The sequence below is a fragment of the Miscanthus floridulus genome, chromosome 13 (genome assembly GCF_019320115.1).
Source record: "Miscanthus floridulus cultivar M001 chromosome 13, ASM1932011v1, whole genome shotgun sequence".
Taxonomy (NCBI): domain Eukaryota; kingdom Viridiplantae; phylum Streptophyta; class Magnoliopsida; order Poales; family Poaceae; genus Miscanthus; species Miscanthus floridulus.
In genome coordinates this window covers 86,279,020-86,305,578 of record NC_089592.1, presented here as the reverse complement: position 1 = coordinate 86,305,578, position 26,559 = coordinate 86,279,020, and the positions used below count along the sequence as shown (strand labels likewise).

At 49.5% G+C, this 26,559-nt stretch overlaps 3 protein-coding genes and 1 pseudogene across 4 annotated transcripts; 2 read left to right on the top strand and 2 right to left on the bottom strand.

Annotated features, from left to right (window-relative positions):
• Positions 1-64: 64 nt before the first annotated feature.
• LOC136501990 (uncharacterized) lies at positions 65-3,781 on the bottom strand. The gene is made up of 2 exons (XM_066497487.1): positions 3,367-3,781; positions 65-1,280 (listed from the first exon to the last, which is right to left on the bottom strand). The coding sequence occupies exons 1-2, from the start codon at positions 3,493-3,495 to the stop codon at positions 1,074-1,076; spliced, it is 336 nt and encodes a 111-aa protein (XP_066353584.1). The 5' UTR covers positions 3,496-3,781; the 3' UTR covers positions 65-1,073.
• Positions 3,782-13,306: 9,525 nt separating this feature from the next.
• LOC136501868 (thylakoid lumenal 19 kDa protein, chloroplastic-like) lies at positions 13,307-14,381 on the top strand. The gene is given in 2 exon segments (XM_066497391.1): positions 13,307-14,132; positions 14,134-14,381. Coding segments are annotated over 2 exon segments (915 nt in total). The 5' UTR covers positions 13,307-13,322; the 3' UTR covers positions 14,239-14,381.
• A 138-nt stretch (positions 14,382-14,519) lies between these two features.
• Positions 14,520-19,955, bottom strand: LOC136501867 (uncharacterized; annotated as a pseudogene).
• A 3,002-nt stretch (positions 19,956-22,957) lies between these two features.
• Positions 22,958-25,020, top strand: LOC136501874 (small ribosomal subunit protein uS8z/uS8w). Of its 2 annotated transcripts, none has more exons than XM_066497408.1 (4): positions 22,958-23,078; positions 24,268-24,411; positions 24,489-24,649; positions 24,753-25,020. In XM_066497408.1, exons 2-4 carry the CDS (start codon positions 24,279-24,281, stop codon positions 24,849-24,851), a joined length of 393 nt encoding a protein of 130 aa, XP_066353505.1. In that variant the 5' UTR covers positions 22,958-23,078; positions 24,268-24,278; the 3' UTR covers positions 24,852-25,020. The 2 variants fall into 2 exon arrangements, with proteins under 2 accessions (XP_066353505.1, XP_066353504.1); XM_066497407.1 differs by having other exon boundaries at positions 22,961-23,083.
• The last annotated feature ends 1,539 nt before the right edge of the window (positions 25,021-26,559 follow it).

Genomic DNA, 26,559 nt, shown 5'->3' with positions numbered 1-26,559 from the left:
GGGGTGTACGAGAGGCCTGGTCGGGTCCGACCGGAAGGGCCGAGGACGACCGGAAGTCCGCTACAAGCTGGGTGTTCAAGCTTGTGCTTGAGGAGCTGCGAACTATCGATCTAGTGAATCTTAACTTGGGGGAGTCGACTTCTGGGGAATCGATCTCCTTTGTTGGAGGGAGTGCATCCCTTTTATAGATGAAGGGGATGGCTCTACAGGTGAGAGGGGGAGATTACGGATGTTACTAAGCCTTGTTGCCCACGCCGATGAGGACAGCCGATGGTAGGCGCCCACAATACTGTTGACGTCACTGTAGAATGTCAAGTGCACATGGGAGGTTGTGTTGGCTTCTTCAGGAAGGGTGGATGTCGGTACCTGCAAAATACTATTGTTGTGTGAGGAGCCCTTACCACGAGTACCAGGAACGGTGAACCCTGGCGCCCACTATCGATGCCCAGAGGCATGGGAGGCTTTTTGCCGTATGGGAGCCCAACGGCGCCTACAATACTGTAGACACAAATGTCGGCGCCTACAATACTGTTTGTGTCAGGGCGGTTGAGGAGCACGGTTCCCGCAGGCGTGTAGGGTATGGTCCCGGTATCGTGGTTTGACTTGTGCGCTGCCTTCTCCGTTCGCCCCTGGTCCCTTCCGAGTGGACGCCTTCGGTCGGATGGCCCCAGTCGGCACTGGCCGCGCCAGTCGGAGAAGAGCGGTAAGCAGGCTTCCCACGGGTCCCCGGTCGGAGTCGCGGGGTCGGAGTAGGAAGCAGTGTTTTGGGCCAGGCCTCCCGATCGGAGAGACCGCCTAGAGGCGGTTGGTGCCCGAAGCAAGTGCTCCGGTCGGAGAGGTGGGCCGCAGGAGTTGACGAGCGGGAGTTTCTTTGGGTAGACCTTCCGGTCGGGGGACCGGAATGCCCTTCCGGCCCGTTGTGTTTTTAGGCTCTTGTGCCGGCCCACGAGCTACATGCTGTTTTCCTGGGCCGAGCCCTGGCGTGGAAGCCGGTCCCCGAGGGACCCCGGGTTCATGAACCCGACACTAACCTTTTACCATTATTTATAGCATTCTTATTAGTGAGTTATCAATTACAATACGAAAAGTATTTGCATGTGAAATACATCAAGAACTGGTTCAGGCAGTTGACAAACAAAGAATACAAGAACAATGCAAGTTTGTGCAATCAGTACTAACCAGGAAATGAATGCAGCAGTATCATCCCCTAGAAATACATGGAGTTCGTTACTGGCGAGATCCTTACGTTTTCCATTCTTGAGCATGATAGTAACATATTCCTGCACTTAAGACAGCAAAAGAGGTCCACTTATTGTTTTCCTTGAAATATCCCAACATAATAAAACGAATACTAGGATAAGATAATGATGACGATTGCAAAAGTTGGTACACGGCAATCAAAAGTATTACTCCCAGTAAATCAAAATACAATGCCATTTCAGAGTTGTGCACAAGGATTAAGAAAGTTAGTAGAATGACCTTGTTGCCCTTTATCTACACTGGAAAACGGGGTCATTTATTTATGAGAAATCAAGAAAGGGCGAAAAGAGCAAAGATATCTAGAACTAGAAGTTCCAGGAAGAATAAAATGGCATCTGTTTTCAATCAGAGGAAGCATACACATAAATAATGTAATCCATGTATTGTGATGCTTCTTCAGAAAAGACAAACACCAGACCTGGATTGTTTCATCATTCACTAAAGACAGGGAAAAGCATAACAGCAGACTTTTCATAGGTTCCCTTTGCTCCAACAGTGAAACTGCATACAACACTGTTTTCTAGGGAAGTTTGAGCGCTCTTCACTAATAGTATTAATTTAAGACTAAAAGTATATGAATAGTGCAACTGTGATGAATAGAAAAGGTAGTAAAGACTCATAGCAATAGCATATGTTAACACGCAAGGATAGTAAACTCATTCAACCTTATCATGGTATACCGTGCTTGAAACAAGTATTACATTTCGGTTGCATCAAAAACACCGCAGATAACATGCAACACTTGTGAACTGGATAACCAATTAGGCTGGGCACTTTTGAGCCGAGAACCATAACCCGAACCGAACGGTTTTTTCAGTTCTCAGTTTTGGCTTCGGTTACAGGTTTGGATTGGTTCAGGCTTCGGTGCCAGTTTTTACACAATGAGAACCGAACACCCGATCAAACCGACACCAGGCCTGGCCCAAGGCCCATCACGTGGACAACCAGTCGAGCAACGAAAAAGTAATCTCGTGAACCACTCTGGCCGTCCGCCGTCTCCCATCTCGTATTACCGTTCTTCCTCATCTCTCTCTTTTCTCAAATCTTGATCCCTCCACAAGTGGACAAAATCACTCCAGAGCAGCAAATCAGAAGTGCAAGGCTCAGCCTTGCTGGCTGCGGATACCTGCAGCACGCAGCAGCACGTTCGTTCGATGGCTAGCGGCGGCGTGTTTCAAGGGCATACTGTAGTGGCCGGCAGCGGTGACAGTGCGGGCTATGGAACCAGTAAGTGCAACAAGTGTACTGCATGGGCGAGTGGCGAGTGTCGTCCACGCAAGCAAGCTACGGCCAACGAGCCTGCAAGGAACGGCAGCACCCACCAGGTAGGCGATTTTGAAATCTAGGTGAACATCTGAATCTCGGTGAACTTTGGTGAAAACCGAACCCCGAAACCGAACAAACCGAAGCCGAACTCCTCGGTTTCTCTGTTATCCTCAGACCGATCAGTTTCAGATCCTCTCCAAACTGAAGTTCGCATGCACCGAACAACAGAACCGAAGCATCGGTTTAAACCGATTGCCCACTCTGATTTGTAATGTACATTTGTCCACCTGAGGCAGAGCTAATTCACAAACAAGTTTGCATGCCCAACTAAAAATATTGACTAGTGAAGCAGCAACAAATAATATCCATTCTACAGTTTGATAAAAATGGTCATCAAGTAATATGACAGTTACTGAACCAGTACAAACTAAGGCATGCTTCAATTAGACAAACACTTCATATTCATCCTGATTTGCAAATCCTGCTAAGTGAACATAGTGAGCACACTAAGTTGGAAAATACAGACAGCAGTCAGCCTAAACAAACGAAAACTGCATCCATCACATAGCAAAGCTGCAGGCCCATGAGATCCAATGGCATTAGACTACTGAATGATTCCAGCAATAGCTGTTGTATGCGGGGCTACACTGAACAAAAACACAGGGCACAGTCGCGTAACTTGCAGAAGTCATCTCGAATTCTAGCCAGTCCTACATACTGTTACGTGTTAATAGTTCGACCAAAATCCTGAAGCTGCAGAGAACCCAAGTTCCCAAACAACCGAAATCAACCGCTAAGACCAGAAGCTAGCGAGTAGGAGATGACAGAAGGAAATCGTACCACGAGGGTGTCGTCCACGTCCCTCTTGAACCCGCGCAGCTTCTCCCTCACGAGCTCCCGGAACTGCTCCTCTCCGGCGGCGGTGAAGCCGACCTTGAAGGTGAGGGTGTCATCGTCCGCCTCGTCCATCGTGGCGGAGGCTTCCAGAACCCCTCCCCACGCAACCCTAGATCCACCAGGAAGCGGTCCCGGGGCCGAGAGGAGTGGGGGCGAAAGGAGGGCGGGCGGCGGGCGGGCGGCCGCCTTATCCGAACCGCAGCGGGGTGCGGGAAGCTTCGGCGACGTGGCGGAGGGGAATAGACTCGCCGGCAAGCGGCGGCGACGCGTGGAGATTGGGGTGGACGACGGGGCTGGCTGGACTGCGAGAGGCCAGGCGAGATTTTATTGGGTTTTTGTTTGGGCTTGTCGTGGGTTTCTGTTGCCTTTGCGTGGGTTGCGTGTGCCAGGTAGGACGGGTGGTTTGGCCAGGAAACTGAGCACGATTTGATGGGCGTCGCTCATCTGCTTATCTGACATTTTGGCCCCGGTGATTTCGCTGAAATTAGGCTTATGTTACTGTTTACATTAAAATGTTACGAGAGAAAAATACTAAAGTTTTTTTTTACCGTGCCTTGCACGTTTTTCATTAAGAGAAAACTAGACTGTCAGCACATGGTTGTAGCGCGTGTCGAGATGACGAGGCGCACAACGAACACAAAACAGAAATCGCCGGCTAGACGGCGCAGGTACATGGTTGTATTGAAAAGGAAATCATTTGGCGACGTGAGGACCAGCCGAGGCGTGGGCTAAGAAACGGCGACGACGAACGGCGCAAGGCCGCCAAACCCAGCCTGGAGGAAAAGCCTTGATTTCGTCGTGAACCGAATTGAGCACTTGTGAGGACGTCGCGGCGACGTTGTTGAAAGTCCGGTTGTTGCGTTCCTTCCAGACGACCAAGGCGCGTCTGTTCACTGGGCTGGTTTGGGCTGGCTGATGCTGGTTTGTTGTGAGAGAAAAATACTATTAACTGGCTAGTTTGGGCTGGCTGAAACCAACAAGCGAACAGGCTGGTTGAGTCGTTCATAGGCGCCAGGTGCTGCAGGTCGGCCCTGGATAGAAGACGGGCCCAAATCTCACGCGTGAACGGACAGGCGGTGAGTAGGTGGTCCGTCGTCTCGTCGGCCTGATCGCAGAGGGCGTAGGCGGCCAGTGGCGTCTGCGGCGGTCCTCTGTCCATAGGCAGCCATGGAGGGCCAGCCAAAAGAAGAACTTGAGCTTGGGCGGCACGGCAGCCCGCCAGATCAGCCTGGCCCTCGGCAACGCGACGGTGCCGAAGAAGAACGCTCGGTACGCAGACGACGCGGAGTAGACACCATCAGCGGTCCACTTCCAGACGAAACGGTCGGAGACGAGCGGCGATAGTTGGACGTTCTCCAAGGTATCCCATAGGTCAACGTACTCGCAGAGCACTGCAGTCGTCGGAGCCCCCGAAATGTCCCTAGCCCAGCGGTGGTCGTGGCGCAGAAATACAGATGGGGCCGGTCGGCAACCAGGAGTCCGTCCAGAACTGCGCCGAGGCGCCATCACCGATTACGACGGAGACGGATGCCCTGAACATGCTGTCCACCTTGCGCTCAGGCCTAGACGGCAGCGATGCCCAGTAGGCGTCCGACGGCGCCACTCCCAGCGTAAGCGCAATGCGAAGCCGAGAATTGTGAGGTCCGGCAGGCCCAGTCCTCCGAGCTCCTTGGGGGAGCAAACAATAGGCCACGTGATCCTGCATTTGCCGGCCGCGACCGACTCCGTGACAGCCCAAAGAAACGCACGCCGGCGTTTGTCGATGTCGTCTTCGATCGCCTTGGCCGACAGGCTGCAGCAAACGGAGATATGAACCGGGATCGCGGACAGTGTGGACTGTGTCAGCGTCGCCCGGCCCGCATTCGTGAGCAGCCCCGCCTTCCAGGTAGGAATTTGGGCCGCAACCTTATCAACAATTGCCTATTCCTGCGCACGTCCCAGCTTGACCAGCGAGAGAGGCGCCCCCCAGGTAGACGGTAGGGAACTCTTGGACACGGCAGGGGAAGACCGCCAGCACCTCCTGGAGCATGTCGTGTGAGCAGCGAATTGGCGACATGGTGCACTTGTCCAGGGTTAGTAGATAGGCCGGAGGCTCCGGCGAAGAGCTCCAGTAACTGCCTGACACACTGGAAGTCACTGGCAGTCGAGGAGAGGAAGATGACGAGGTCGTCGACGTAGACGGAGGCGCGGTGCTTGATTACGTTCCCCGGCAGCGAGGAAAGCTCGCCACGACGATCGGCCTCGGCAAACAGCCCATTGAGCACATCCATGACAATGACGAACAAGAGCGGCGATAGCGGGTCTCCCTGACACAGACCACATGCATGGCAAATCCGACGTCCAGGGCGACCGTTCACGAGCACCCTGGTGCTGGCCGTGCCCAGAAGCGCTGAAATCCAATTGCGCCACCGTTGTGGGAAGCCGACGTGTTCGAGGACCTCGAGAAGGAACGGCCACGCCACAGTATCAAAGGCCTTGGCCAGGTCCACCTTGAGTAGCACCGTGGGGTGGCGACGGGCGTTGAGCCAGCGGCACGTGAGCTGCACGGCTCTGAAGTTTTCGTGTATCTGCCGGCCGTGGATGAACACAGACTGGTTGCACCGGACAATGCTGGGCATGAAGGGTGCCAGCCGTAGAGCGAGGCCTTTGGCGATCAACTTGCCGACGGAGTGAATGAGGCTAATCGGCCTGTAGTCCCTGAGGCCAGCTGGGGTGGTAGTTTTGTGCAACAAAACCATCATAGCCTCGTTTAGGAGGATAAGGCTCCTGAAATCAAGGTCCCAGAACGCGTGGAAGACTCGTACAACGTCGTCGCCTACAATGTTCCAGGCCGCCTTGAAGAAAGCATCGGAAAAACCATCGGGTCCGGGTGCTCGGTCTGACGGCGTCTCCCGGACGATCATGGCGACCTCCTCTGCCGTGAACGGCGCCTCCAGCGCCTGGAGGTCGAGGTGAGGGAGGCCCAGCTGGTGCAGATCAATACGGCGACGACGTGTGAATGGTTGCCCCAGCAGGCCGTTGAAGAAGTTGAACACTAGCCCAGCCTTGGCCTCCTCCTCGCTGAATGTTTGTCCGTCGTGCGCGATGGTGAGTAAATAGTTTTTTCTCCTCCGGTGGCAGGCCTGCAAGTGGAAGTATCTTGTGCACGCGTCGCCCTCCTTGAGGTTACGTGACCGGGCCCGTTGCCTTGCCATGGTACGTTCCAGGGACCCGAGGCCAAGGATGTTACCCTTGAGCTCGCGTCGGAGGCCAATCTCACCGGCAGAAAGGGGGCGGGACTCCTCCGCCAGGTCAAGCTCGAACACGACGACCCTGGCCGCGGAGAGCTGCAGTCGAATGTTGCCAACACAGGACGCCCGCCAGCTCTTCAGTGTCTTGGCCACCGCCCGTAGTTTGTGGTCGAGACACCTGCAGGCGTCGGCACCGTGCAGCTGGGCATTCCAGGCCACGGTGACCACGTCCAGGAAGCCCTCGGCCCTAGGCATAGAGTTGAGGATGAGGAGCAGTGGCGCGTGGTCGGAGCAATCCGAGGAGAGGCAGCGAAGGTGGTGGGAGGGGTACTGCTCGATCCAATCGAGAGAGGCGAACGCCCAGTCAAGCCGTACGAGGGTCGGGCGATCACGCCCATTAGACCACGTGAATAACCTGCCCGATAAGTCGACCTCTACCAGTGAGAGATCATCGAGGAGATCCCGGAAGCGACGCATGGTGCCAGGGTGCAGCCTGCCGTTGTTCTTGTTCACCGCCATGTAGATAAAGTTGAAGTCGCCGCAGATAAGCCACGGCCCTGGGCAAGACGAACGGATGGCGCGGAGCTCAAGTAGGAAGTCTGGCCTGTCCCTCCTGTCGGTCGGCCCGTAGATGTTGGTTAGCCACCACGGGCCTCCATGCCCGTTCAACGGTGATAGGGACACCGTGATAGAGAAGCGGCGCACTGAAGGCTGGGAAGCGGCCCAGAGGTCACGTCGCCAGGAAGTCACCACACCACACCACCCGCTGCACCGATCGCTGGGAGACAGAGGTAGTCGTAGTCTAACCCAGAGATGTCACAGTTCAAGGTTACAGAGAAGTTCACAGTTTTTTATTCCTGCAGACAGACGATCGAGGCACGATGATGCTCAACGATGCTCCTGCGTGCCCGGCTGTTAAGGCCGCGCGCGTTCCAGACTAAGAGATGATTGTCACTCATGGTGGAACCAAGTAGACGACGACGGACATGCCCGACTAGAACAGGCGCGCCGCAGGCTGGTGGCCGTGGCCCACGTGCCTGGGGACTAGCTCACACAAGGCAGCCCGCTTGGCGTCGTGAAGGTCTCGCGGAAACGCAAAGCGATAGCGTCGTCTGGCGTTGTCGGTGTACCTTGCGGCCGCCTCGTCCACTTGGCTGAGGGTCGCGGAAGTCGGATTCGGCGGCGAGGCACCCAGTCCTCATCGCTGGCCTTGGAGGTCCAGACGTGCGGAGTGTGAAGCAGTGGCTCCACAATTGGCAGACGAAGAGAGTCGGCGAAAGACACCGCTGGCGTTGGCGTGGGCGGTGCGACATCCGGCGCCGGGGCCGCGGGAGCTTCAGAAGCTCTGGGCTGGCCAGGCTCGAACTCATCAAGCCCCCCAAGCTCCTCCAAAGTATCGCAGGCCACGGGCGGCCCTCCCGTGGCCCAAATCGGTAGCGCGGTAGCAGGCATGTCCTCACCGAGGGCACGGCCAACGATCCCTGACAAGCAGCACGGGGGCGAGCGGTCAGCCAGTGGGCAGAGGTCGAAGGGGTGCACGCGCAGCAGGTTTTCACTGTGGCTGACGCCGCGGCTGACAGCTTTCGTTGGCTCCGTGCGAAAGCTGTGAAACAGGAGTTGGCGTGCAAGGGCGCCAGGCGCCCAAGTCAAATTCGTCAGCCATTGTGGTGGCGACACACGTCCCCATCCTGAGACACGGCGGGTGAGGCACGTGATGCCAGGGCAGGGGGCTGTGTGCCTCGCGCAGGGGGCAGGGCACACTCCCCACGAGCACAGCGTCGCCGGCAGGCGCAGCGGCCCGGCGAGAAGAACGAGTAGAACGGGCAGCGGCCCCCCCTCCGGTGGTGGGTCGGCGCCAATGCAGCGGTCGAAACCGGGGTGGCGACGGTTGAAGTTGCTGTCCGCCGAGCCATCGTCGTCACTGTCCCTCCTGGGCGAGAAGCCCTCGTCAGGGGACGTGCCCCACGAGGAGCCACCAGCGCCAGCGCCAGCGTGGCCGTGGTCACCACCGTCCGTGTCGCCAATCGGCCCATCCCCATGGCCACCCCCACCAGGCGATGCCGGCGGCGTGCTCCAGTTCTCGAACGCAACAAGACGGATACGAACGAGATACCGCAGTCCCGGAAGCTCCTCCGAGGAGGCCTCAACGGGATTGGCAAATCGTGGCTCGGGGATGAAGATCACCTGTACGTCCGGGATGAAGCTCGGGTCGAGGCACCAAGCTACGACGAAGAATTCTTGGTCATCCTCCGGCGGGACGTCGCGCGGGCGCACGACATCAATCACCGCGCAGTTGGGTCCGAGAATGGTCTGCGCCATGGCCACGCTGAGTGCGTGCAGGGGCACCCGCCGCAGGCCGACCAGCACCCTGAACCTGAAGGATCCGCCGCTGGCCAACAAGGTCCTCCTCCAGGGTCGCCAGATGAGGGGAAGGAGTGCACCCATTGGTGGGGCGGCGAGCACCCGATCCCGATCAGCTTGGGGGCGAAAACGCACGACGAAGTCCTCAGGATCATGTCGGCGTCCTCCGCACGTATTTCAAAGCGGTTGTAGAGGTAGCTGGCCATCATCGCCGCAGACACCGTTGGCCGGGTGCCGCCAACGAGCGCGACAAGCGCGAGACTGAGCATATCCTCAGCTGCCTGTAGCTCGTCGGAGCGGGGGATGACAACGAGCTCAGAGCGTAGTCCGGACGCCAGTGGCTCGTCGGGGCGTGGGGCAACCGAATGCCCGACCGCCGGCCCCGCAGCAGCCTGACCCACAGGGTCGCCGTGCAGCTCCGCAACCTAAGGGGGAGGTACGGCCGGCGTGGGCGGGCGGCAGCAGTGCAGGACAGAGGTGGACCTGCCCGTGCTGACCGACCGCGCGGTCCCCGTGTCGTCCGAGGCATAAGCGGGCCGGCGCTGTCCTGCCGCCGGTCGGGACGCAACCCGCCGCCCACCAGGCGCGTGGGGGGTGACCTTCCCCGCTTGGCGCCGGTTGTCGCCGGAAGCAGCGGGTAGACCGAGGAACGGTGGCCCTCACAACGGCAGTTGAAGCACTTGGCCGGGAACACACACTCCGCCTTGATGTGGTTGTTGGCCAGGCAGTTGAAGCAAAGTCCAACCAGGGCAGCGGGGACGGCGCGCGACGGCCTCGGCGGCGAGCGGCGACGCCACCGCCGGCGGCTGCGGACCCGGTAGGAACCGTCCGCGTCAGGCCTCCCCAGAGCCCAGGCAGGGTGGGACATAGGGGAGGGCGGTCCACCCCGACGTGGTGGCGAGTCAGGGCGGCGCGGCGGCGAACGTACCACCCCCGGGTAGGAGCGTCTGGCCGCCGCCATGAAGTCACCAGCAGTAGCCCGACGGCGAGGGCGGCGGCGGCGCGGACGTCTGTGAGGGCCAACATCCAGCTGGACTGCCTTACCCTTACCTGGAGGCGGGGGCGAAGGGGGCTCCGAGTCAGTGTAGTCCTCAGAGTCGGAGAGGGAGACCCGCTCGGGGAAGAGAGCCGGCAACCCTGCACCTAGGGCGTGCGGTGAGGGGAGCTCGTCGTCAGCCTCATCGGCCTAGGAGCGACGAGAGGGGGAACCATCCTCCATAGCGAAGGAGAGGCGTGCAGCGGCTCCAGGGGGTGGACGGCGGGACCAGGAGAGTCACCGGCGGTGGGGACGGGTGGACGCCGGGGCCGGACTGGCCACCGGCGGAGGGGAGGGTGGACGCCGGGGCCGGAGTGGCCGCCGGCGGTGGGGGGAGGCGGGCTCGCAGGTCACCTTCTCCGTGAGTCACCCTTACTCAGCTGACCTCCGGCGCCCGTTAATCGGCCTTTGCTCCCAGTAATTGCATCCACATCTCTGACATGTCTCTTGCTGCCCAGCCCACCTTCAGCATTGGAATTGAGCCCGTGTTCAGTTGGTTGCATTTTCGTTTTTATTTGGCAATTAGTATTCAATCATGGATTAATTAGGCTCAAAATATTCGTCTCGTAATTTTCAACTAAACTATGCAATTAGTTTTTTTCCGTCTATATTTAATGCTCCATGCACGTATCGTAAGATTCGATGTGATAGATACTGTAGCAATTTTAGAGAAAACTTTTTACGAACTAAACAAGGGCTGAACATTACTTGTCTACTTCCACCTTTTAAAACAGAAGTGGGCTCTAAGCCAAGGAAGACCAGTACTGCTAAAAGTAGTGTTGAAGAACAACTAATCAAGGTTTTTTCTATATTTGGACACTCGTAACAGAGCAGGCACATAAATTCTACCTCTACAAGTATCTTCAAAAGATTGTATCGCCGTATCTCTTAAAAAATTCTTATTTCAGGCTCTACGAGCTTCCCCATACTATTACTCTAGTATAATATTTCTTTGCATTATAAAGAAAAAATTAAGTATAATATTCCCTGCAATATAAATAAAAAATTTATTTGTGCTTTACCGACGAGCCCGGGCGGCCGCCCAAGGTCGTCCGGCGGTGCCTCCGCCAATGCGAGAGTGGAAAGATAGAGAAAAAAATTATGCAAATGATTCTTTAAATAATGATTTACAGAACGAGCTTCACAGAGACTTTGGGAGATGCTCTAAGAGTACAACATTTTTCATAAAAAGGTAAAATCATTTTGCCAGTTAAAGGTGGTTTTGTTAGCTTTATTATGGTGGAAACCGATGAATTTTCGGATTAAAATTTTAGGCTTAGCATGGATGCTCATTTTTTGTGCATTTGGCGATGATGAAATGATGCTATTCACTCAGGCCATTTTCGTTTGATACCAAAACCAAAAGGATTGGGAGGAAATGAGAGGGATTAAATCCCTCACAAGTCAAATCCCCCTCAACCCCCTCTAATCCCCTTCAATCCCTTCTATTTTAAAAACAACCGAACAAGCCCTCAGTGGTATACAATGTGTATGTATAAAATCGTTACATCGGCTTGCGAAAACATCCTATCATCAGTCACCTTCAATCCCTTGTTAACAAAGCAAACCCTCTATAAGTTGTATGGGAATCGGTTGTATCAAACTAACACTAAAAAGAGTACAATACTTGAACTCTTCAAACGCTCATTTTCCATTTCGCTCTACCCCCCTCTCATTTGAGCCTTTGAGGGCTCGAAGGCGTTGCGATTGTTTTCGTCTCTTCCCTTCACGATAGGATCATCAAAAAGTGCCATGCATCTAACTCATAGACCATCTCGGACTCCCAGTGGTCTTCTTCTTAAGAAGAAACGAGCATAAGTATGTGACATCTAACTTGTTACTCTCTCCTATATGACTTTTTTTAGATACATAACTTTTGCTATGCACTTAGATATACACTACATATGTCTAGATGTATAGTAAAAGCAATGTATCTAGAAAAGCCAAAATATCTTATGATTTTTAGAACCGAGGGAGTTTTTAACATGGAGCCGAAGAGGATCGCCCGACTTTGACTCAACGACCTTGACCTACCTTGGTTGGCCATGGCAAAGCTTATAGGAAAATAGATATGCAAACATAGGGAGCCATATAATTTTGTTAGCACTTCAACGTTTCTTCAAGAAAAAGGTAAAAGTATAATTTACCTCCCTCAACTATCACGACTGTCTGATTTTCCTCCCTAAACTATAAAACCCTCAACTTTTGAAATCATCTGTTTTTACACATCAGGTGGTTTTAATGTTGGTTTTGCTGATGTGGTGCCACGTCAAAAGGGGGTGAATCGGACTAAGTTGAAAGTTTAGGGAGGTAAATCGAACTAGAAATATTTTAAAACCCAAAATCATAAAATGATTTTTTAAAAAAATAAATATATTTTTAAATGGAAAATAATGCAATTCAAAATCCTAAAATCTGGTTCAATCTTAGAAAATATATTTTTCACGGTAACACAAATCTTGTAAAATTAAACCAGAATTTAGGATTTTTAATTACATTATTTTTACATGTAAAAACATTTAGATAATTTTTTAAAAAGTAAATTTATGATTTTTGATAATTTTTAAACTTAGTCTGATTTACCTCATGAACTTAGTCTAATTACCTCCTCTGATGTGACATTGTACCAGCAAAATCAAATTTAAAATAACCCAAGATAAAAAATGTTTTAAAAGTTGGAGGGTAAAAAAACTGATATTGTAGTTAAGGAGAAAAATTAGACGACCATGATAGTTGGAGGTATTGAATTTTTTTCCTGACTTCGTTTTGGAGGAATTGAAATCTACTTAATGGATTAGGCTATTTGGCTTAGAATTTGATATTCCATAACTTTTTCAAGCTTACAAATAAGCCTATCTCAAATTATAGGTAGGGAGATGAAAATAGATTCTATAGATCACTATGCTATAATTCTACGCTCCAACTTATAGCACACTCTTCAACTCACTTTTTCTACAATAGAAATGCAATATATAAGTACGTCCCTTGTATATCTAACAATAAATATACAAATATATTCTATATACAACTACATTTGCTTAATTGATCTATGTCTAAATTGTAATTATTAGAATAAATTCAATTCAAGGATCAAACGGGCCCTAAGAGAAGAACGCTAACATAAGGCTCTTCCTTTTCTCTAGGCCCAAACAAAGTAATGCCGCCGACATGGCCAGCTACAAATTGCGTCCAGTATTATAGTACGAACACAAGGATTCCACGCAAATACCCTTCTGCTGTTTGCGCTGGTGGCTCGCGAGCGCCAACGTGCCATGTCGACGTCGCTTTGGATAAGCCACGGGCCCATGCGATCTCTCCTATCCTCTCGCGCGTCGCCTCCAACACAAAGCACACGGAACACGACCCACCTCGCGGCCCCCGCCCCGGCAGCGTGTCACGGACGGTCGACGGCGACCATGTTTCCCTCGCTCCTCTCGCGCGTGGCGTCCCCTCTCCTCACCACCGCGTGCCCCTCCACGGCCTCGTCGCAGCAGCAGGCGGCAACCCCTCCCCCGCAGGCGCTGAGGATCCCGCCGCCGCCGCAGGGGAACAAGCCCCCCGTCGCCACGACGCTGGTGGCGGCGGCCGCGGCGGGGCTCCTGCTGCTGTCCCCGGCGCCGGCGCCGTCCCGCGCCGACCCTGAGTTCACGGTGTACTACGGCACGGCGGCGAGCGCGGCGAACTACGGCGGGTACGGCGGGAACGCGAGCAAGAAGGACACGGCGGAGTACGTGTACGACGTCCCCGAGGGGTGGAAGGAGCGGTTGGTGTCCAAGGTGGAGAAGGGCACCAACGGCACGGACTCGGAGTTCTTCAACCCGCGGAAGCGGACGGAGAAGGAGTACCTGACGTTCCTGTCCGGGATCCGCGCGCTGGCGCCGCTCAGCGCCGTGCTCGACAACCTGGCACTCTCCGACGTCGGGCTGCAGGACCAGATCGCGACCGCCGACGACGTGCGCTCCGCCCAGCGCGCCGACGGCGCCGGGCAGGTGTACTACGAGTACGAGGTGGCGGGCGCCGGCGCGCACAGCCTCATCTCCGTGACGTGCGCGCGGAACAAGCTGTACGCGCACTTCGTCACCCGCGCCCAACGCCGAGTGGAGCCGCGACGAGGCCATGCTCCGCCGCCTGCACGAGTCCTTCAAGACCATCCAGCCCGGCGCCCCGCCGCCGGCCACCGAGACCTAGCTCTTATCTGAGCAGACGGAGATCGAGCGAGCAGGCAGGCTACTCAGCAGAACAATGCGATTCGTTGTGCATTGTAGTTGCTAGTAGTAAAGATCATCAGTTTTGTATAGGCTGGAGAAGTAACCGCACATGCTTCCTTCATTTGATTCTCTCTGTATTATTACTCTGCTTTCTTCCTCTGTCACGGAGCTTCCTTGCCAATGGATCCATCCATCCATCCATGCATGACCGGCACACTAACAGCTGAACTGCACTGTTAGCCTAAATGTCCATTTAGCCAATTTAAACACCCTTTAAAATGTCAGGCAATGGCAGAAATCAAGAAAATGATAGTACATTTCATTTAGCAGTTCAGTACACCGAAGGACTCAATTCGCTTCATTTAGCAACAAGATACTTCCAAGAGCATTTGCTATTTCCAAGGGCCAACATGTGCATGCAAGGAGTATGAGCAGTTGAGCACTTGTTGCGCTAGTCCGGACGGGCTATCATTTTCAAGTGTAAACTTTGTTGTATATTAATGAATGATGAGTCCAGACAGCTTTACAAGTTCTTGCATTGGATATCTGATACCCCCAAAGGTATTGTTTCTCATCGTTATTCTGCAGTTCTGAAGTCCATATCTATGAGACTGACCTGGATCAAGCATCTCTACTCTGCTTCCTAACTATTTCTCTCAGTGACCCAAACTTATTCGCTCATGATATCAAAAAATTTGCCTACTGCGCTAACTCTGTTAGCTGTAGAAGGGGGCTAACGAGGCGTCAAAAGGACAACTCACTATAGCAATAGCACTATATACATCAGCTAGCGATGTCATCTCCTTGAGCCATTCAAAAGCTCTCGAACCGTGTCCCCTTCAAAAAATTATTAACATCTGCCCAGTTATCGATATGATCACACAATCGTTTAGTGTGGATTTTCACATGTCGACTGGACAGTTTCCTCTTTGGCACTCTTAGAAAATCTAGGACATCCATGAGCATCTGAAGACAGAAATAACACGCTGTTGAGGAGAATGAAGATTGTTTTTAGCCTCAACAGAACCATATGAAGCAACAGCGACTCACCGTGCGATTGCTGACAACTCCTCATAGTACAGAACAACATGCCTGGTGTTCTTGAAATTCACCAAGGCATCAGATGCCAACTTATCAGGACCGTTTTAGTTCAGTAATCAATGTTTTTTTTGTCAATGGTTGGCTTATATTGAGCAAGAATTTCAGCCTGCACAAGGGGAAAAAAGGATCAACAGGATTCTCTTTTACTCAACACACCATCTGCACCATTTTTGAGCAGATAAAGAACTTGTAATCATATATGTTCGATATATTCATGATACCAAAACATGCATGCTTGAATAAAATCTGACTCTTAGTTCAGGCAACATATGGAAAGATGTGCACCTCATGTTTGGAGTGCACGTGAGCTTTATGAGTTCCATTCAGCTGTTTCATGGCACTATCATGAGCATTTGCTAATATAGAGACATAACGCCGGAGAAGATTTCTTCTTAGTAGAAAAATTGCAGAAACACCCCTTCGGTTGAAGTATTCAACTATCTCTTGATGGTGCTTCATTAGACCCTATAATGTTCACTAGAATAAGCATATCACTAGATAAAACAAATCAAGGAAGCTGAATATATCTTTGGAAATTTGCCACACAAACAATTGTGACACAAAGAATAGTTCTATGTGCAAATCATGAAATCAAAGGACAAACTCAATAGATCTTCTGAAGTAAGCATATATACCAAGAATCATCTTAGATAATGAGTCCTTCAACCTGATCAATAATTCTGTGGCAAAAGTTTCTATTAGAATGCAAAAGGTCATATCTATCAGTAGCCATTGTCTAGAATAAACACCTTCAGCACATCATTCATCTATGTAAAGTTCAAGCAAGTAGGGTTTTTTCAAACAGGGGGAAAAGATAATGATGGAGAGATATGATAAATCCTTAGTTATTTAGTTTTTCTTCGCTCCTTATAGTATTTTGACAGTTTGTTTAACACTTGTAGGCGAGCAATTTTCCATGTGAATAAAATTGGCAATCTTGATGGAGGCAGTGCATCAAAACTTGATACGGTCTTATTTTCTTGGTTTTCAGATAGTCCATAAGTAATCAAACTAATTTCCACTTAAGGAAACACACAAGTATGATATAAGAAAAGGAACTAGGTTGGAATTGCAAGATAATCATGGTATGTCCAGATTAAGTTTCAAAAGGGGAAAAGGTTAGTAAGTAGCAATTTGTTCCACAATATAAAACTCCTCCAAGAATGGTATAAATTTCTACATTGGATATCCATTTAGAGTATAAATTATCAAGATGAAAAATGTTCTGTGAAATTATCACATGAGCAAGTTTTTGCTCCACCTACAAGTATGATGAATATAAGGATTACCTGATTGAGCATCCATTTCAGCCCCACGGCAGCCGTACATTCATTCTTAGCAGCACTGCTATACCAATCCAAATTGTACAATTTGTCCAGTGTTTTCGTGATCGCGGTGATATTACTGCGTCTATCTTTGACAGAAAAGATCTCTCCATTGGAGCTAATATTAGGATGGCTATTCAACAATGTCTCAACCCATCCACTCCCTGACCTCTGCATGACAAGATAGCAAAGAACCTAACCCCAGTGCACGCACATTCTTTCCTAACAGACAAAGAACACACAAGTCAGTCACTAACCTGAAAAAAAAAACAAAAATCAGATGACCCAGTATCTTCATTACCTATCATAAGTATTTGGCATCGGGTAGTGCAAGTAAGGGATTTCTGTGTCTGGAATACTGGGGTCATGACAAGGTTTCTCCCTTTCCTTTTCTATCAGATTTGTCTGCATGAGCCCGAAAAGCATCCCGTTTTGCTCTAGAGACAACGAGAATATGTACACGCCGACTAGCATTATCAGGCCCAATATGGCTATCCATAACGCAAGTGGGTATCGCTTTGCTGGCTTTGTGTTTACAACTGCTGTATCCTGCAATTGAAAAAAGGTTGAGGGCACTGACATTTAATGAAAGGTCACATGAAGGGACAATGGATTATCATCTGGGGATTCCCTCACAGCAATCTCTCTATCCTTAATTCTTGACTACAAACCCAGCGTCCCAGCCTTATCATTAAACCACACAATAATCAATTAATAGCTTTTAGATTAAACCAAAATACATGATCCCTGGATAACTAATACATGCACCGCAATCCACGCCTGTGGAAAATGGAAAAGATACAACAACATTGTTGAGAGCACCAGACTCTCAGTCTATTCTAAAAAGGGAAAATGGCACCCAACCCCTGCATCAGTCTAACACTTGCAACCTTTAAAAGTTCCCATACTGTGTGAATCGTAGTTATGCAGAGACCTAGATGCTTTTTTATTTGGTCCAGAGCCAAAAAAAACTTTGATTTTAAGTTTCTCAGGTTGTGTGAATCGTAGTTATGCAGAGGCCGGGAGCGATCTCAAGGTGGTTGTATCATCTTGATGTAATTGTTTTGTTATCAGTAAAAGGCTTCTTTATTATCAATAAAAACATGGTGTCACCGGCCCAATACTTCATGTTCAAATCCTACCAGGCTTTGCTCAGGTGTTCAAGAAATACAGTACATGCATCAGTCTGAGAATCAATTACAGTCAGTTGCATGAGTTAGTATGCATGTGTTAGCCAGACAAGGGAACGACAATTAGTAAAAGAACCTAAAGTGCTAGTGCTTCCCATAAAACGTGTCTATTTGTTGGGCCATTACCACCACCATGTACCAGTACCACTGACTTTTGAACGATCGTAAATAGATTTTTACCTTTTCAGTTCATGTAGACAGACAGACTGCACATCTGCATCATATGCGCTAGCAAGTAATCAATGTATTGAAGTCAGACAAGATCAACCAATAAAGCTCTTTTCTATGCCTAATTATTTGTATTTCGCTTCATTTTATATTGGCACCACTTGTGATTAAAAAACTTTAAACCAGGACAATGGATAGCTTTTCAGGCAAGCATATAGGTGTGTCTGTCTGTCGTTCTAAAAGCACAGAACCATGTACTGCACATGGAGTAGTTCTTTACTGAAACTATTTTTCCGCACCTTTTAATTGGATTTATATAATATTGAAGTAATCTGGATTAAGAAAGGCTTCTAGTTTTGCTAACACATTTAGTTTTCAATTGGTTACCCTGAACAATATATGCATGCGATAAACTGTAAACCAGTCAGTTAAAATGTCACATTAATTTTCTGCACCCTAGCTAGCTACAACTCATATTAACAATGCTCAATGTTTTTGATAGTTTTTGTAAAGTACGATTATATTTCCTATGCCACTTAATTGCACATCCATTTTTTGTAGAAAAGCCACTGTTACCATGCCAAGATACAATTGGCAATAGCCGCAATAGCATGGCAGATTGGTGCAGTAAGAAATATTAATGTGTACATCTAATGGAAAACATAGGTGTTACAGTGTACACCCAGATTGTTTGGAGGTGTATTAGTGTATAAAATATTGACACTCCGAAGACCTCTAAGGAAATGCACTATCGCATATGTGGCAAGAATGATGCGACCTGATCGAATCCTAATTTTTCTCAGGTCTTAGTTATTATTTCTGACGAGAATAAGTTTCCTGTTTTTCATGTTTGAAAGAGACTGTCACTATGTTTCCAAGTTACAATATAAGGCATCGTAAATCATGTTTGTCCACACAGCCACACAGCAACGTGCATGTCATTATATATTTGTTTATACAAACAATGTGTGCATAATGAAAATACCTCACAGGTTAAACGAAGATTCTTGACTAATCACTAATCAGGCACGGGCAAAGCTGAACATAAAATAAGGTGGATGTTGAACTTTTCCCTACATCAACGTACCAGCCATGCGTGATTTACTCTTATTTCTCACTCTATAATAGCAGGGCCAACTTTGAGACCAATTGGTCCCTTTGTAAATTCAGGCAGAGAAACAAGCCGGAACATGGAAGTCTATGTGGACCATGGACAATCTAAAACGGCAGAGTAATTCTTGAGGGAACTCAACTATTATTCAACGAATCTATTCAAAGCAATTTGCAGGATGCTAGCGCGGGTGATATTGCCTGGTGCTACAAGCTAGTTATCAGGGAAACTGCAAAAATGCCGAAACAGAGTCAGAGGCCAGGGGCATAATAAATAATTACTCCCCCAAATCCCCAATCAGTAATCTCCTAATCACAAACAGTAACGGAGAAACAGTATATTGGCAGGGGACAGAGATACCGTTCGCCTGACCTTAGTGGAGACGCCGAGATCCGCCGCCGCCACCGCCGCCCTGTCCCGCTCTCTCCCGGCCTCCTCCATCGGAGAATACCATCAGCAATCAGTCCACCCCGGGCTCCAAATCCACCAACACGCCAGCAATCCTTCGAGCCAATAACCCGAGCGCCGGGCGCAGGACGACGACTCCCCTCTCCTCTCCCTCCCTCCGAGACGCGAGACGGGCGAAAATGGAGGGGGACCGGGCGAGGCGGCTCGGCGATGGGGTGGGTAGCCAAAGTCAAGGGCCCGGGGAGGCAGGCAAGCGGCTCGCCGCGGGAATGTAGCATCCGGTCGGGGCAGGGGGAGGAGGGAGAGAACGCTGGAGCGGGAGTGGAGGAAAACGGGGTAGGGAGGGAGAGGGAGGCCACCTACTCCGCTCGTGTGTTGGGGATCGGCCGGGGAAGCTAGCTGGTGGACGGTCTGGGGGACTTGGTCCGTTCCGTTGGTGCCGTTGGTGTTTGTCCTTTCGCGGCGCCGAATGGAAGCAGGAGGGATGAAAATGAAAAAAAAGAGAGAGAGAATAAAATCTGCTAGCGTCTCTAAACTTGTCCCATATTTCCAAGAAGGCATATAAACTTTGAATTTGAAAACCTGAATTTCAGGCCTATAAACTTGATAAATACCCCCTCCATTCCGTTTTATCTGACGCCAACACGAGTATTCCAGATACCAAGAACTACTTAATCCAGCTCCCCTTTTCCTAGCGGTGCCATGATCCTTCGTTTCTTAAAGTCGTCATCAATTTTTTTGCATGCATGAAACGAAGGGAGAAGGAATGGTCAAACGACTCAAACTGAATAGCGAATCAATTTTGCATGCATGCAATGAGAACAGTGTCTTGCCTATAAAGATGCTTGGTAAGTGCTACATGTGGTTTAATTGCAACGCATGCTACGGTGTTGCACTAGATAAAATGGCCATTCGCAAAGATCAACACACGCCACATATATATGGGAACCGAGGGAATATATAATTAGAGGTCCAATACGGATCTCGGTAGCTTATTTCGCTGGCGTGGACTACCATCCTGTTTGTTGGGCTCGTGTGAGAGTTTGGGAAATATTTGAGGAGCCCCATGTGCGCTGTTCATGACTATTTCTCACCACTATGACCTCACACACGTGGCGGAGGCGGCGGAGCCGAGGAAGGTGACGACGAAGTGTGCGGTAGGAGGTGGTGTGCGCAGATGAAGGCGCATTGTCTAGGGCCCCAAAAGCACGGCCCCTAGGTTTCGTAGGGAAGGAGAACAGCCGCCGAAGTATGGTGAGTTTGGCTGTGACCTAATCGCTTGGGTGCTATAGGATTTCCCCACGTGGTGTAATGTATATATACGTGCAATTTAGGGTTTGGATTTAGTTGAGTACTCAATCTTTGATATTGTTGTTGGGAAATGGTGACACTGTGTTTCCTAGGGTTTTGATGTAGTTGTTAGCTCGATTTTGGTTTGAACGGAGGTGAAGATTGTTGTTTGTGTAATGTAGGTCCGGTTCCAACGAATTCTCACTAGAACTTAATTATGAAGATTTTTGCTACGATCATGGGTGCCAACCGAGCATACGTAGATGGCAAATTGATGTGGTATGATAACTCGTGTACATAACACATGTAAAAAGATAGCCCATAAATATTTTAATAATTAAATGTATAAATAATCATATTTATAACGGAATAATTAAATTAAATTATACAAAAATAATATACGACAACAAACAATTCGAATAAAATAAAATCAAATATTTAGATATAATCCACAACAACAAATACAAAATCTCAAACTAAATGGAAAGAAAATTAATTCATACTTAATATTTATAAATACCAATATCAAAATTAGTATCATTTGTCATTAATAAATTGCTATAGAGAACTTTTAAATAGTTTCAATGGATACATAACTAGTTATCATAAAAATAACGTTCAAATAGTTTCAGCCTGCGCATATTTTCCGTCTAAAAAAGAATAAGAAGATGGAATCAGATAGAAATAGTAGAAAATAATAAAAAAGGGCCGCCTAGCGCCCGGACATTAGGTGCGCGAGTGCGCCTGGACACCGGTGTCTTACGGAACCCTGCCCGCCACCCGTGCACGGAACATAATAGAACGGAACCCATATCCTCCGCTGCCCGTCGCGCCCCTATCTCCCTTTCCCCCACCGCGCGCGTCCCAAAAGAGCGTGAACACTTTAACCGCAACGTTGCAAAAACATATGGAAAAACTATGTAGTGCAACATCGGGTTGTAAATGCTGCAACATCGCAAAAATATGTAGTGTAACATCGAAAAATATGTACTGCAACATCAAAAAAATATGTAATGCAACATCGAAAAAATATGTACTGCAACATCGAAAGACACATGCACCGCAACAATCGAAAATATGTACTGCAACATCGAAAATCATATATTGCAACATCGAAAATTATGTACTGCGACAATAAAAAAACATGTACTGCACACATAAAAAAATATGTAATGCAACATCAAAAAATATGTACTGCAACATCTAAAATCATGCACTTCAATGTCGAAAATTATGTACTGCAACATCTCAAGCAGTAGTACTGCAACATCGCAAAAACATCTGTTGCAACGACCAAAAAAATCTATTGCAACATTTAAAAATCATCTGTTGCAATATCCCAAAACACCCACTGCAACACGGGAGAAACAAAAAAAAAATTGTAGCCCTGACCCCAGAGCTCGTCGGAACCCTAGCCACCGCCGTGTCCCTCAGATCCAGAGGAGGAGGGCTCAGATCTAGAGGAGGAAGGCTCAAATCCAGAGAAGAACCGACCTACCTCGTCAGAGCCGCCGTCGCCGTCCTCGTCTCCGGTGGGAGGAGCAGGATCAGAAGCCGTGTCGCTAGGGGCGCGGGGTACCAATGGAGGTCGCGTGAGGGGGGAGGGAGGGAGCGCCGGTAGGCGGGTGGGGCGGCAGTGAACTGGGGAACTAAGCGCGGCGTCAGTAGAATGGAGAGGAACGACTACGGGGTTGAGCTAGGAGAGGATAAGGATGAGTGTGGGAGACCGTGTCTCAGATACGGTGTGCGGCAGGGGCGGGTCGGTTCGGCATGGCTTTGGGTGGGTCCGTTCCCGTCGGGCGTTTCCGTCCGGACGATCGTCGTATATCATCCGTTTCCGTCCGGACGACCGTCGTATATCATTATTGATAAAAAAAGCAGATTATATTACAATCCATTAGTTTCCTACTATCCAAAATCATGCGCTCTCAGTCTCAGCTTCTCCACGATCCATCGCCACCGGCCCACCGCGCTCTCAGCTTCTCCACGATCCATCATGTGTCAATGCTTGCACGAGGCCCATCCTTCGACGGCCTGCTTGCACCGTCCGCGCCCTGCCGACCTACGCCGTCCGCCTCTGCGGCTGCACACAAGATCCGACGGCGAGAAAACTCCCTCAGCTGCCTTTATAGCCAGCACTCCCTTGCGCTGGGCCAAACCCTAGACGCCACTCCTCTCCAGCGCCCGCCGCCGCTTCGCCCTTCTCTCGGCCACGCCGTCCGTCGAGGTGAGGTTAGTCTCCACGTCCCATTCCCTCCGTCCTCGTCCTCTCGAGCTTTGATTTGGTTTCGCGATGGGGTAGTAGAGCGGGTCAGGTGCTGCGGATCGGACTGGCGGAGGAGGACGGTGGCGTTGCGCGCGTGCGCGCGCACGCCTCGTCGGCCTCATGATCTATCGGCGCGCCGTGCGTGCTCAAGCCAGGAACTAGGCTTCACATTTTTTCCCACAGTCGAGTCTCTGCGTGGTAGCTTCGTCCTTGCAGGAGTCGTGGGACTAGTAGTTGCTTTTGATGCGCATGATTGTCTGTATTGTTCCTGATGCTCTTGTGCGTTCCCATTTAGACTGTGACTGTACTGGGTATCGGGTGTTCCGTTTTTTCATGATCCGTGGAGCGTCCGTCTCTTATTGTTGTCTTTTGCTTGTGCATGATCAGTGAAGTTTAGTTTGTAATTCTATTCTGGTATGCTGGAGTACTGGAATCTAGTGTTGGTTCTGGTCCAGGTAGGCTGTTTAAGTAGTTAGCGAATAAGCACATCAGGCAGCAGGAATTGGTGCTGAGAGATCCCATACTTTATGGGTGATCTTAAGGTAAAAATTTTAACTGCAGTGGGTAGCAATTTGTGCTTTCTCATTAGCTGTGTTATCAGTTGAGTCCTGGTAGTTAGATTAGATGACGTTGGCGTGGAATACTACCTGTGTTAATTTGATGGTCTGTTGTTTATGAACCATAGGTTTATCCTGTACAATCTGATTGATCGAACAAACTAAAGCACATGTGATGAGTAGTTATTTTACAACCACTAAAGCCGATATCATGGTTAATCTGCTGTTATTGTTACATGTTTTGAACTTGTTATATGTTGGGTTGGCTTTATAGCTATCATTCTGTTATCTTTCTTATGAGTTTCAACTTTCAACAGTATGGATCATGTGGTTAAGCTTGTTATCTCCTATAGCAATAGCAATGCATTTCTTTACATGATTTCAATATAGCACTGGATGTTTTTTTTTCTTTTGTTAGATGAATGCTTGTACTGAATTAACAAACCTTTACATCATTTTGCATTGATGTAGTGACATAGTTATTTGTGCTGCTGTTACTTGTACCTTTGGTTGTGTTACATAGATGCGAAATGGCTGTTTCCTATGCTATTCTCTCCAGCATGGGACCCTTACAATTGTATATTTCCCTTCAGGTAAGGTCAGCATGGTGAGGGTCAGTGTGCTCAACGATGCTCTCAAGTCCATGTACAATGCTGAGAAGAGGGGGAAAAGGCAGGTCATGATCAGGCCGTCGTCCAAGGTTATCATCAAGTTCTTGACGGTCATGCAGCGTCATGGTTAGTTCTCAATCTTATGCCCCATTTCAATTGCTTCATTCTGAGGATATGTCCGTGATTATTGTTCTATTATGTAGGCTACATTGGTGAGTTTGAATACGTGGATGACCACCGTGCTGGGAAGATTGTGGTGGAACTGAATGGAAGGCTAAACAAATGTGGTGTTATTAGCCCTCGCTTTGATGTTGGCGTAAAGGAGATCGAAGGATGGACTGCCAGGCTGCTCCCATCACGTCAGGTTAGTCTGTTGCATTATTTTCCTGCACACAAACTGCTTGTAGTTGTTTGTACGCTCGACTCTTCAAGTGCTAATTGTGCTTTTCTTTTACTTGGATATGTAGTTTGGCTACATCGTCCTGACGACTTCTGCTGGCATTATGGACCATGAGGAGGCCCGTAGGAAGAATGTTGGAGGCAAGGTTCTAGGTTTCTTCTATTGAAGGGGAGTATGGCAAAAGCACTGATGTTTCCTACAAGAACTCGTCTGAGCTTTTGTTTTTCGGTCTGAATAGAGTGCTTTGTTAAGATTGTGGAACGTGTTATGTGCTTCAGAAATTGAGAACCTTGTTATGAGCTGCCCCTGCATTTAATTATTATGACGTATATGCCTGTCTTGTGTTTCTTTCTTTATTTGTTTTTTTTGAATGAACTGTCCTGTGTTTGCCCTCTTTCCATCTCAGAGGAAGACTAGAGTTTCTTCTTTTAATTGAGTCCTTCATGGATCTTTCTTATGCTGACTATAGTGGCGTGGTGCAGTGCTTCTATTCAGTTTGATATCTGAAACTTAGCTAAATCAGTTGGACAGGAACTTTCCTAGTTGTGAACTGCGATATGTTATGGTATCTGAACTGAGCTACATCAGGAGCTTTGCTTGCTGGACAGGAGCTTTCCGTCTTCATAAGGTGAGGCCTAGAAGTGAAGTGCCAGCACTGTAAACATCAGGGGGGTGAGCGGAGCAGAATAAGGGACTTAACATGTCATTGCCACCCCAACGGAAACAAAAGGCTTCCATTAGCAACTAGCTCCAAGGTAGGGAGGGGCGAACGACTCGGAAACATGGGTCACTACACGAGGGTTCATTGTTTCTACCGCACGTACCTGGCGGCGCGAGATTCTACGGATGGACAGCTTAATTAGGTTTCCAACCGTAGCAGAGGTGATCCCTGTCACCGTATAGCAGTAGCAGGTGCACCTCTATTGCTTATCTGCAACCATTGTAGATTGTGCTCAATGGTAGAGATGAGATGGAATCTACACTTGATACTTGTCATGGCTACAGCTACTTAATCCCCTTTTAAATCATAAAAAGCTGGGATAGTTCTTGGGATAGAGGATGGAGATGTTGTAAACAAATGCACCCTTGGTTTGTTTTTTTAGTAGGGCCATTTGTAATTTTTACTAAGGGGTCGTTTAGTTTCCCCAGTATCTGCCCTGCCAAATTGAGGGCGAGCCAAAAAAAAAAAAATTGGTGGAGCATTCGCCCGCCCACGTCTCGCTATCATGCGGGTGTGGAAACCAACTAGTGTAGGCATGGGCCCACACCCTGGCGCCGTGGGCTGCTCCAGCACCTTCGCCATCGCCAACAACACATACCCCATCGGAGCTGGCTGGCTGAGCAGCGACGGCATGGGGGGACAAACACGACAGTGCGTGGGTGGGTGGGGGTGGGGGAGGAGATGCAGCGCGAGGCGTGGCGTAGGATGGAGTATAGCACGAGAACGGGGAGCCGCGCGTCGCGGGCAGGAGCGAGCTACGGGGAAAGACAACAACGAAGCGGGTGTCTAGGCGCACGGATAAGAATGGATGCCCGTGTAGAATTATCGAAATATGTTTGGATTGTATCCAATCATTGGCGCGGCCGTGAGAGATGACTGTCCTCGTGGGGCCCCTTTGGGCGGCGGCCTGCCATGGCCTCTCTGCTTGGCTGGGGCTCACCATTGCCACTCCAGTGCCCCCTAGGGTGGCCTTCATCCACTCACTATACCCCTCAGTGATCTACCGTAGTTTTCCCACCAGGTAGGCAGTGGCCTCACAGGCGAAAGCTGTGTTTCAGACTTTTGTTTCAGGTGTTTCATTTAAATGTTGCAACTGTCTAGGATGTTTGCAATGATAAAATACGTATGTTGTAAGCCTATGTTCAAAGTGTTT